The 11,644-nt window shown below is 33.6% G+C and overlaps 3 protein-coding genes across 8 annotated transcripts in view; 2 read left to right on the top strand and 1 right to left on the bottom strand.

Moving 5' to 3' along the window:
• Positions 1-5,482, top strand: part of LOC108625579 (intracellular protein transport protein USO1) — a 44,144-nt gene extending 38,662 nt beyond the window's left edge. For 2 of the 4 annotated variants that reach the window (XM_026814137.1, XM_026814136.1), the window contains 6 exons: positions 515-773; positions 966-1,132; positions 1,356-4,631; positions 4,725-4,770; positions 4,892-5,065; positions 5,123-5,482. In XM_026814137.1, coding sequence (XP_026669938.1) covers positions 515-773; positions 966-1,132; positions 1,356-4,631; positions 4,725-4,770; positions 4,892-5,065; positions 5,123-5,152 — 3,952 coding nt within the window. In that variant the 3' untranslated portion in view covers positions 5,153-5,482. Of the gene's footprint in view, positions 1-232; positions 325-514; positions 774-965; positions 1,133-1,355; positions 4,632-4,724; positions 4,771-4,891; positions 5,066-5,122 lie in introns of those variants that run through there. The other 2 variants (XM_026814139.1, XM_026814138.1) reach the window with 2 other exon arrangements.
• On the top strand, positions 5,420-7,250 carry LOC108625595 (inositol-tetrakisphosphate 1-kinase). The gene is made up of 5 exons (XM_018025696.2): positions 5,420-5,875; positions 6,034-6,132; positions 6,217-6,358; positions 6,443-6,579; positions 6,646-7,250. The coding sequence occupies exons 1-5, from the start codon at positions 5,765-5,767 to the stop codon at positions 7,231-7,233; spliced, it is 1,077 nt and encodes a 358-aa protein (XP_017881185.1). The 5' UTR covers positions 5,420-5,764; the 3' UTR covers positions 7,234-7,250.
• A 464-nt stretch (positions 7,251-7,714) lies between these two features.
• On the bottom strand, positions 7,715-11,459 carry crn (pre-mRNA splicing factor crn). 3 transcript variants are annotated; one of them, XM_018025690.2, is made up of 15 exons: positions 11,371-11,459; positions 11,019-11,150; positions 10,839-10,928; positions 10,590-10,750; positions 10,295-10,491; positions 9,922-10,223; positions 9,731-9,845; positions 9,480-9,655; positions 9,303-9,403; positions 9,114-9,225; positions 8,895-9,041; positions 8,751-8,827; positions 8,569-8,686; positions 8,238-8,498; positions 7,715-8,165 (listed from the first exon to the last, which is right to left on the bottom strand). In XM_018025690.2, exons 2-15 carry the CDS (start codon positions 11,052-11,054, stop codon positions 8,004-8,006), a joined length of 2,055 nt encoding a protein of 684 aa, XP_017881179.1. In that variant the 5' UTR covers positions 11,055-11,150; positions 11,371-11,459; the 3' UTR covers positions 7,715-8,003. The 3 variants fall into 3 exon arrangements, with proteins under 3 accessions (XP_017881179.1, XP_026669941.1, XP_017881178.1); XM_026814140.1 differs by having other exon boundaries at positions 11,269-11,415; XM_018025689.2 differs by having other exon boundaries at positions 11,019-11,415.
• Positions 11,460-11,644: the final 185 nt, after the last annotated feature.

Genomic DNA, 11,644 nt, shown 5'->3' with positions numbered 1-11,644 from the left:
AGGGGTACCCCTTCAGATTTCGCGAAATTTTCGTTTTTTGCCTATAACTCCCAAACAGAAGTGCTTAAACTTTTGGGGTTGATTGTATAGCCAATACATCCTTAAACTTAAACTTTAAGGATCGATATCACCGCGTATACATAGAGTATAGTATGGATTCAGGTTGGCGTAGCTAGGAACGTGGAATACTTGACGACGTAATGCACTGGATGGTTTGATTTTCCGCTTCGTCCGAGAAAGAGGTGGATGCTCGAGGGCAACCACCCCCGTTCGAAGGAAATTCATAACTTTATTTTTGAACTTGTAATAATATAATTATCCCTGGTAAGATTGTGAGCCGTGAACAGTATTAAAAAAGAAAAATCAATTTGAATTTGAAGAAAGAACACAAAAAAATGCATTAAATTTATTTATTCATTTTGTCTTATTCCTTCGTTTACGATATAATGTAATGCGTAATATATTATAGAGCCAGTTTATTTTACTAATGAATGTCACAAATTTTCTGTTCCAGGAAGAAACACAATGGTTTAGAATATCTGGATTTAAGCACGGATCCCAGCGTTCGTCTGATCGCTTCCTGTCGTTCGAGAATGCATTCACGATCGCAGTGCGATTGTTATTGTAAAACTCGCGTGCCAATCGCACAACAGAGGGAAGAAATTCATTCTGAAAGAAGTCGTATAAGAAGTTGCCGAAGTCCCAGAACGGAAACTGTCAGAAGTGCGAAGAAAATTCCTTTGATTCCGGTGAGAATTGTCGACGACGAACAGGTACAATAAAATTATGAACTACTGGTTAAAGTATATTATTTGAGAAATAAAGTATAGAACAAAATAAACCATTTTTGATAATGAAGTTTAGAAGACGTTATACGTAAATAGTTGTTAATTAAAATATATATTATTTTACTATCGGATAATGAAATCGGATGAAATAAGAAATGTTGGTTGCTTTATTTTTAGCTTGATAGCAAAATATCGAGTGCATCGCTTTCAGCATCTCCGCTCCTTAGCCCGGAAACGTCGGCAGTTCTCGAGGACGTTGAAAAATTGATAAAAAATGCGCAAATTCAAATGAAAGAAATAGATATGACCACTAATGATGGTCGCCTTAAAAAATGTCTGCCCGTGTAAGTCCAAGTCTTATAATATCACAGTTCAGTTTCATTATACATTGAATTCTGCATTTTAGTGTATTGCTTATTTAAAAATTGCATCTTTCAACTTCAAAAAATTTTCTATTATTAAAAAAAAATCCGTGAAATATGAATTTTAATGATCACTCATCTCTATGAAATATCCGTCGATTTCCGGAATAATTGAGATTGATGTGTGCTGCAACGGTTGTTTTAGATATTCAGAAGAGACGCCACTAAATGATGAAAACGATCAAATATTGTATATTCGCGAACGCGTCGCGTATAAATTTCAAGTAGCAAATGGTTGGATCGATAGCTATGCGAACGTCGAAGGGAAATTTACGAACGAAGATCGTGTCGGGGTCAAATCAAAAAGGTTTGTCGATTTGTCAGCTCCGAAGTTCACGACTTCAGAAGATCGTTACAAGGAGTTCTCGCGGGGAAAACAGTTTGAGACCGAGAAATTGGGTCTCCCGAGGTCACTCATTAATAATGAGGACGGTGATAAAAGAGAAAACGATGGCCAAGTATGTACCTCCGAACAGAAACGGGAAGAATATAGAAAAATCGATACGTTCTCGGTACGAATGTGTCCGGCAGTGAATATCAAAGGAAAGCTGATCACGCAGAATTTGGAGAATATCCACATCTCACCGGACCCCTCCTTCGTCCAGGAAAGTCAAAACGTTAGAACTTACGTTGTGTCGCATGAGTTTTCTGAGAAAAACGAGTCACCTAGGCGTAAACAGAAGTTTATAAAAATATTAGAAGATAATAATGACTCCGCATCGGTGAACGATAAAATAAAAAGTGGGAATTCCAAGGATTATGACGATAACAGAGGTGACTCAGATTCGGCAGATTTGTTGCAGAAACAAACGAATGTTTCAAAGGAAAATAAAGAAAAGTTGATTGAAAACATAGACAAAATGCATGAAATAAATAAACCAGTGAAGAATATGGAGAATGAGAAAGATGTTAGTTACGATGGCGAGAAATTTGAGGATAACGCTGGAAATAGAACTCGAGATGTTGCAACTATTAAAGCGGAAATGGAAGCTGGCCAAGAAGAAACGGAAGTTTCGACGATAAAAATAATTTCCAAGAACGAGCAGAAGCAAGTACGATTCGAAGAGAAAACTGTAGAAATTCATATCGAATCGCGAACTAAAGAAGAAGGTAAAGCGGACTCGGAACAGGATCTAAGAGCATTCGCGAGATCTACGGAATCAAAAAGTCAAAAGATCACGAAGACTAATGCCGAACTATTTAAACTTCCTTCATTTATAACAGAAGTAAAAACGGACGACGAAAGTAGTAAGATACCATTATTGAGCAAAGAAATGGAAGAGAAGCGTACGATTAATAAAAAGGGACAGAGAGAAATGATTAAAAAGCAAGAAGTAGAAAAAGATAGAAACTACAAAATTATGATAGATCAACGTTTCGCAGATATCGTCAAAACGTATGGCGGCAAGAACGATAAGTCCTCGGAAAATGTTAGTTACACCGCGTCTTCGAGTATCAATTCTTCAGAACCAGAAAATTCAGAACAGTTCGATGATATTTATAACTTATACCAGCCTCCTATAAATGAATTGGACAACGTTTTATTCGCATATGATAAAGTAATTGGTAATATTGTTCGATCAACAAAAGTGATCGACGAGTTCTTGTCACGACCGGAAATTGAAGAGTATCGAAGACTACAAGACGAAGGAAAAATGAAAACCCAACACTCTATACCAGTGAACAAAAGAAAAGCTGAAACGATAAAAAAAGACAATTCACATAAATCGCAAGTTAAGCAGAAGATAGAATCACGGATAAAAAGGCCAGTAATTAAGAATCGATTAACCAGACTGGCGAATAAAAATATGAATACAGAATGTGAATCTAGAAAAATGAAGCAAATTAAATCTACAGCGCCTATATTCGTAAAGAATTCAAAGAGGAAGACCTTTTTCAAAGATATCAGTTCAAAAGCTATAGACACAGACGTAGCGGGGCCGAGTTTCAAAATGAGAGATCGTCTAAATACTTGGAAAATGATTTTAAATGAAGAAACCACAAAAGCGAGCGAAAATAATGACGATCAGAATAGAAAACGCGAAATTAACGAGATCGGAAAAATGCATTGCTCGAAGACACATTTTCTACAGATGAAACATGATATTTCCAGCTCAATTTCTTCGACGAATCCTTTATCCTCGAGTTCGGATACAAAAACTATCGACGAGACGGGGATGATACATGAAATCTTGGAATCACAAATTAATCAACAAAACGAAGAAAAAATAACGGATATGAAGTTAAACATTCGAGAAGATGATGAGAAAGATATAAAAAATGATAATTTTCATTATACTAGATCGCAGAGTGATACAGTTGTCAAGTCGGATGATTTGAATAAAATTTTCTCGGAAGAAAAAGCCATGGATCATCTAATAACTCGTATTCTTCAGGAAGAAACACGATTCATCGAAGAGAAAGTTAAGCATATCTTTAACGTAGACGAAATCGCACCTGTAATGGCCAAGAGTCTGATAGAAGACTTGAAGAATAACGCTCCGAGTTTCGGAAATTTGGTACTGTTAATTTCGGAAAATGCACCAACGATAAACACAGCTTCTATTAATATTCAAACGGGAATTGGAAGCATAAAGAAGAACGAGACTGGGAGACAGAATTTGCAACTGAGATGTCTACCGGAGGAAGACAATGTTAGCATAACGGAAGCGGTTAAATGTAGTGATAATGCGATCGAAGAAAATATTTTAGCTAAATCTAATTACGAAATTAATATTACTAATCCGATATCCGATAACGAAAATCAAACTAAAAATGAAAATTCTAAAAGAATAAGACCAGATAAAACGAGAAACTCTGACGTGATAAAGAACGAAATCGATGGTGCAAAAAGAGGACTTAAGAAAGATGAAGAGAATATAATTTCTATGAAGATCGAAAGTGGAGAACATCAAATCGATGAGAATTTACAAAAGAACAGAACGGTGCAAGATATAAATAATAAAACTTCGTCTATGCAGAATAAGAAATCTGAGCTAAAAAGAATTGATAACATTGAAGAAAACGTAAATTCGAAGAGAAACGATAACTCTAAATCTCCTGATAAAGTATTGTCATTAGCAAATGATCCGAGTGAATTGATAAATGAGGAACCAGTAAAGTCAGATTCGATCGAAAACCCCGGTAATAATATATTACAGGTTTCATCGTCTGATTCTTTGCGCGATTGCGTATCTCTTCGATCACCTTCGAAAAATAATACGGAAATTTCGCAGGAAGTTAAGCGGAGCTCAGAAACAAATAACTCGATTGGTGGCGCAATAACGAATACATTGTGTTTTGTTAACGCAATCGATAAAGAAAAGGTTTTATCGGATGTATATGAGGACATGAAAAAACAATTTCTTTCCTCTACGTGCCTCGATGCGAATTATTCAAACGTGCTAAATCAACAGTATAGGTAAAAGAAATATGCAGATGTCGATTTAAAGTAAACAACTTTGATAAAATTATCATTTAAGCGTATAAATTCATTCAAACCAACTTCTTACAGATTTTCTAATGTCGCATCAACAATATCTACAATAGAATCGACTAAGGTAAAGAGATTATCAGACGATATGTTGAATTAAAGAATAATCTGGATCTAACTAATTTATGAATGATCTACGACACTTACATCAAAGACTTTTCGCGTTAATTCGTTTATCCGTATTTAAGGTCGGAACTTCATCGGACACTTCTCGTTCGGAAGGAGAATTATATTTTCCAAGTTCCGGCTCGTATTCCCTCGGAGAGGTTCGAATTTTGACAAGTAATCATTCAGATGGGGAGAATACTGATCTTGACAATGAAACAAAAAAAATGCTAGCATCTTGGAACGAGTCATCGAAGGTAAACATTTAATATCATTTAATTAAGCATCGCGTTATTTAACTAACGTATTTTTAGTCTCTCGTGAAAAGCATGGGAGAAATTTAGGATTACTGATTTGCATGGTAAGAGAAGAGGGTTACGGTTACGCTATGTTCATACATATAGATTCACATGCCGAGAACGAAGATGCAACAGCGGTGTCACACGAAATTTTTCGGAAAAACAATAAATAAATAATAATAACTTTCACTGGATCATTGTAAATAGAATTGTAGTACTAAATAATTATTTTTTTATTTAAACTTGCATGTTACAATTACAAGTATTGTGCAAACAAGCGTAGATAATAGAAATGTGCTCATCATTGTTATATCGTTAACCTGTCATCATTTATTATACACATTCAAAGAAATAAACGATAATCTTATGTATGTACGAGAGTTTCAACTCAAAGAAATGAATACCTTATACGTGCGCGGTATAAAATGCATACGAATGAGAACGTAATAACATTTTCCGCAAGGATGTTTTTTAAAAAGATTCAGACATAACCTAACGTTCCCGTGAGAAATATGAAGATAATCAAGCAAAGAATTTCGGAGATAACGTGTTAATAAAAAGAGGAGTTTGCCCAAGGCGATTGTGAAAATTATGTATCGCATACATGCTAATGGATAAACGATTGTATTCAACGTAAGAAAATAACGTGAAGGAAAAATGTGCGAGAAGTATGTCATTGGTTACTCGTTATCCGAAAAAAAGCGACAGAAATTTATTTCGAACGAGTTTTATAATGCCTGTGAAGCCGAAGGGTTTCAATTCAAAATGGTAAGTAATTTTAATGTACTGTTTTATATTACTAGTTCGTTATTATATTATATATCACTTGTTACGATAGTGTTAGGTTATGTAAAGAATTCATCGTTTCATTTTCCATGCACTTTTACGATGTTTAACAAGTTATTTTTAGATCGATGTGGTTTCAGATTGATATAAACTCCGACCTTGAGTCTCAGGGACCATTTCATGTTTTTATATACAAGATGATGGATAAATTAGCAAACGCTGAACATGGTGATGAAAATGTAAAATGAACACAATATTTCTATAAGTGTTTATTTAACTAATTCATAATTGGAATTGTTTTAAATAGTTAATTCATATTTCAGGCCAAAGCGATCATCGCAAAAGTAAAAGCCTATTTCTGCCAGCATCCAGAGATAATAGTTATTGATCCTTTGGACAATATTAGAATTTTAATAAACCGTTATAAATCATATGAAATCTTGCAAGAAAATTTACAACTTGATGGTAAATGAAGTTAATAGAATTTGTTAGCTTCTAATTAAGGGCTATAGCTTTTGATTAACTTCTGTTTGTATCTTTATTTTTTAGAGGTATTTATTCCAAAATTTGTAGAACTTAAAAGTAAGGATACTGCTGAGAATACATCAGTGTTAAAAACGGCAGGCGTTAAGTTCCCATTTTTATCCAAACCACTCGTCGCTCAGGGTTCCAATGATGCTCATAAGGTACTTTGTTTATTGAGAAAAGTGTTAATATAATGTAAAAATTAATAACAAACACACAATTTTTAGATGATGATAATTTTCAATGAAGAAGGTATGAAAGATTGCCAACCTCCTTGTGTGGCTCAAGAGTTTATCAACCATAATGCAATTCTCTATAAAATATTCATAGTCGGGGAAAACTTTCACGTAGCTGAAAGACCCAGTATCAAAAACTTTTATGAAAAAGACTGTACTGCATTAAACACAATAGTTTTTAATTCCCATGAGATTTGTAAGAGCGGCTCCAAGTCTAAGTGGTCAATTTTATCGGAAGATAACATTCCATTAACAGTGAAACCGAAGAATGAGGTATTGGAAAAGATCGTTAAGAGAATTACGAAACTCTTTGGACTTTATCTTGTCGGCGTGGACGTCGTCATTGAAAATCATACCGGAAAGTATGCGATAATTGATGTAAATATGTTCCCTGGTTATGATAGTTATCCCAATTTCTTTGAACAACTGATAAGTTGTATTAAGAAGTTATTGCACGAACGCAAAGACTCGCAACAACATTCTAAAAGTTATACGTTAAAAAAATGCTTGAGCGACGATTTAGATTCTGGCTTTGAAAGCGATGAGAAAAAGAAATATCCTACGAAACTAAATAAATAATGCAGTCAAATTCGAAATACGGATAATTATATCAAACTGATACTCCTGTTCACTATATTTTATAAATACAAAATCATATTATTTGAAGGAATATCTATACATTACATATATATATATATATATATCTTTTTTGTAATGCCTCCGTTCATTTGCGCCTTCAAGTATGACTGTGACAGCAGATCTGCGTTTTGTAATCAAGATTAAATACTTACTTTTTACATTTTTTTAGTTCATGTTCCCATATACATAGTTGTAGGAAGTAATTCATTTCTTTACTGTCTACATCGAAATTTTTTTTACGAATTAATCCATTGTGATAAAAGGAAGAGAAACAGAAAAAAACGCATGACTGCCAAATAATATTTTGTACTTTTCACTTATAATATACTGCATTATAGTGTACTGTAGTATATACATTTGTGCGTATATTATTATATATACGTCATAGTATATATACTACATTAGTATACTATATTTTTTCATAAGTGGTTGAATAAAAATACCTTTGAGATCGATGTATGTATGTTTATAAATTTACATTTTCATTGTGAAATACAAAACTGTACATTAAAGTTACTATAAAAATACATTACGAGAGGGTTATTGAATACTCGGTTGTTTGTTTAAATGATCCTTTTATGTTGAAAATATCTATAATCGTGTATTTCAATGTCATATACTTAAGATGAAAAAGTTCAAAACTTTACTTATATATACACACAATAAGAAACAATTAATTTATTTACAAGAAGAACAGCCAAATGATTTTGTTAACTAGATTCCGGTTGACCATTTTGGCTATTTTCATTCTTCTCACTCATTTCTTTCTGCTTTATCCAAGCTTTGGCAGACGCCAAGAATTTAAGGTTCGGTCTTTGTGATTCATCTTCTGGGAAAACGAAATCGAACACTTCTTCCCAACCGTCGTCGCTCTGAAATAAAAAACGGCAACTGTAAGACATGTACATTCCAATTGAGATACGATGATAAACGAATCTAGTTACCCCGTCTTCTCCAACAATGCGCCTGCGGCGTTTGATCCTTCGAGGCATTTTCTCCATAATTTTCGTCCTAGTCTCATCATCCCCTTTCTCGTTTTCGAAATCTCTCCACGCTTCTAAAAGCAGCGCTCTACTTTCCTTATCACCGTTCGATCTAAGCGCATCATTCCCACGTTCAAAAATTCTTCGTGCTAAAACAACATTATCAACACCGTCTTCGGACGCTGAATTTGCCAATTCAAATTTGGCGTATGCAATCCAAACCTAATATTTTAGAGGTGAAGAATAAATAATACAAATTTTATGCATTAAACTTGTCTATGGCTATACTTACTTTGACGTGAAGCGTACGTTCCAATAATCTCTCAAACAGCTGCCTCGCATTTTCCGTTTCATCCTGGGATATCTCAAAATCGATATATGATTTCCATAGAAGTTCAGGCATATCCAGTCTATAATTAATGAAAAATAAACGCAATGATGAAACAAAGTAAGAACATAATTAATAAATATTACCTTGGCTGTGATATAGCTAATTCGTAAATGGCTCTTGCTCGTTCTACATCACCTAACAGCGTTTCCAATTCTGCGAACTGATTACCCAAGTATTGTTAAATGAATTTTCGAACGTACAATCAACGATATATTTAGTTTACGTACTTTCATCCACGTGGTGCAATTCTCTGAGCCAAATTCGAGGAATTTTTCATACAAAATTCGACATCTGTCGAATTCTCTTAATTGTATCTCTAAATCAATATATCCACGATACAATTTATCCCTTGGACAAATACCTAATGCCATACCCTGCAACCAATTAAAATTATGTTTTCTCTGAACATTTTTGGCTCTTATAAAAAATTTCTAGTCATTGCTTACTAATGTTTTCCTAGCTGCTGTCAAGTTCTTCTGTCTTATTTCAAAGTATGCATAAAGTAGCCATATCTTAGAAAATGTAAAATGCTTGTGAGGAATTAATTCTAAGCAAGCCCTGAAAAATACATTAAAATAATATTTAATTAAACATGCTAATTGTACTAATACGGTTTACAAGAAAATATGAATTACCTGTAAACTTGGCGACATCTTTCTACGTCTTCAGTATCAAGTTCTTCAAAAAGAGCATAATTTATCCACAAATAAATGTATCTCCTCCAAAATTGTTTTTCCTAAAGAAAATTTGTATAAATTTGTATGAAACGTTAAATAAGAAATCTGAATCGACGAACTGATTGCATCTCTTACTTTAGTTGGAGGTACATTGGCTATTGCGCGTTCATAAGTTTCTCTGATAATGTCTGCATTTCCCTCTGATTCGACTAATCTCAAATAATCAAACCAGGCATCATAATTAGAAGGATTTTCTTTCACTTCCTGTTCATACTGATATTTTCGTTTGCTTACAATTACATCTTCGATACCTGCAAATAATGATGTGAAAAGATGAATATAAATGAAATACTACAAATAATCACAAACATCTGTTACAGTAGTACCTGAACGATCGCCGTATTTTTTCTCATGTATCGTGTATGCTTTATAGATCTCCTGAGTTTTCTCTTTTGGAATGTGATCTAACGCGTATTTATAAATTACCCTAGCTCGATCGTGCTACAAATTAAAATATCATCTGTTACGGACAACATTCTGTCCACCATGCATTATAAAAATAACTTTTGTTTCTTACTTCTCTTTGTCCTTCCTCGAACTTTGCAAATGCAATAAATAACTTTTCATCTAAATTTTCGTCCCCGTAAAAGTTAATGGCACGCTCATAAACAATACGAGCCCCATTGATAAAACCATGGGACTCTTCAAATCGTGCGTATTTTATCCAGTGCTTAACATCAGGATGAACCATCACGAATCGTTCGTAAATTTGTCTAGCTCTCTGTATTTCCTTGTACCGTAATTCAAATTTAATGTACGTTTGCCAAGCCTGTTCATCAGGCTCCCATTCCATCCATCTTTCAAATACTTGACGTGCACCTACATGAACAAAACTTTGATCAACACGTTCTTATTACACTTCAAAGTGAGTATAGAAAAAATTAATTTACCAGCGATATTCTCTAACATTTCTTCCATGTACGTGTACTTATACCAAAATTGATTTGCTCTAGGTAATATAGTAACTGCACGATCCCATAAATTCCGGGCATGATTTACTTGACGATTTCTCATTTCCATTTCGGTGTATTTCAACCATAATGTGATATTTCTATGATCAACATCTAAAGCACGTTCATATATAGATCTGAAATTCATAAATATTTCACAGATTTATAAGATTTTATATTTATTATTTAAGAAAGCACATTATTTGGGCCAGGACAATACTAATTGCGTTTTTACCTTGCTCTCTGTATCTGTTTCTGACTTTCTTCCCATTGTGCATATTTTATCCAGTTTGAAATAACCATACGATTTTTACGGATGTTATCCTCGAAAGCTTTACGCTTTCTATGTTGATAATCAGCCAATTCATGGGGATCCGAGATTTTTTGCTTCGGTGGCTACAAAATACATAAATATAGATTACATGTTAAGATTTCATTTTTAAATCCTGCATCCTAAGTTTAAAATAATGGAAAATATATGTACCGGTGGTAAAATCTCAAGATCCCTTTCTTTAGCCTCACGCAAAAGCTGCTCTGCTGTTATTTGAATTTCAGCAGGTGCTTTATTCTTTACCTATAGTGAAATATAATTTATATTAATTTTTGCAGAATTACAAAATTAATTATTCTATACATATATTATAACGTATAAGGATCTACATACCTTTGCTACTTTGGGCATTTTCTGTGATTTTTCCATGGTATTAGATTTAATTTAACTCTTTTTCACAATAATAAATAATTCATTAAATCTCATACACACAAGATACTACTAAATAAAGTCATTAATCTGTACCTACAAAATATTTTGCGTTATTATACTTCTACTTTAATGCACTGTTCTTCGTAGAAAATTATAGGTAACTTGCATATTAATGAATTAAAACTATAAGATCAGAATTTATGTTTATTACTTAGTACTATTCTCTTTCGTAAAACGTGAATAATTTATAATGATGGAATTTTATTTTGGTAAATATATAACAAATTAAAAGGTTAGGAGTACCCAGGAGTACCTAAACCATGCACTGAGAATCAGTATTGGGCACATCTGAGCTGAACGCTGAACCATCTGAGTACATTGTGGGATTTTTGAGGCACGCGCACTGGAAGTGGAAGCGACTAGTAACAGCGGTAGCCATAGAGATAATTTTTTTCAATTCAAAGATTCTTTTAGATCCCGAGTGCGAAGACAGGCTTGGAATTAAAACTAATTTCGAAAATAAAATACTTATTACGTTATCTGACTGAATGATATGTGAAATAATGCATTTGGTTAGTGTACTTGGA

The sequence above is a fragment of the Ceratina calcarata genome, unplaced genomic scaffold (assembly GCF_001652005.2).
Source record: "Ceratina calcarata isolate Rehan_Ccalc_2016 unplaced genomic scaffold, ASM165200v1 scaffold368.2, whole genome shotgun sequence".
In the NCBI taxonomy this organism is placed as follows: Eukaryota; Metazoa; Arthropoda; class Insecta; order Hymenoptera; family Apidae; genus Ceratina; species Ceratina calcarata.
This window is presented reverse-complemented; position numbering and strand designations above follow the sequence as displayed.

Coding starts and splice junctions, on each gene's coding strand:
- crn (XM_018025690.2), bottom strand. CDS start 11,054: ATGGAAAAATCACAGAAAATGCCCAAAGTAGCAAAG. Junction 9,846..9,921: donor TCGAGGAAGGACAAAGAGAA/GTAAGAAACAAA, acceptor TTTAATTTGTAG/CACGATCGAGCTAGGGTAAT. Junction 9,404..9,479: donor CCAATGTACCTCCAACTAAA/GTAAGAGATGCA, acceptor AATTTTCTTTAG/GAAAAACAATTTTGGAGGAG.
- LOC108625595 (XM_018025696.2), top strand. CDS start 5,765: ATGTGCGAGAAGTATGTCATTGGTTACTCGTTATCCGAAAAAAAGCGA. Junction 6,133..6,216: donor CTGAACATGGTGATGAAAAT/GTAAAATGAACA, acceptor TTCATATTTCAG/GCCAAAGCGATCATCGCAAA. Junction 6,580..6,645: donor GTTCCAATGATGCTCATAAG/GTACTTTGTTTA, acceptor CACAATTTTTAG/ATGATGATAATTTTCAATGA.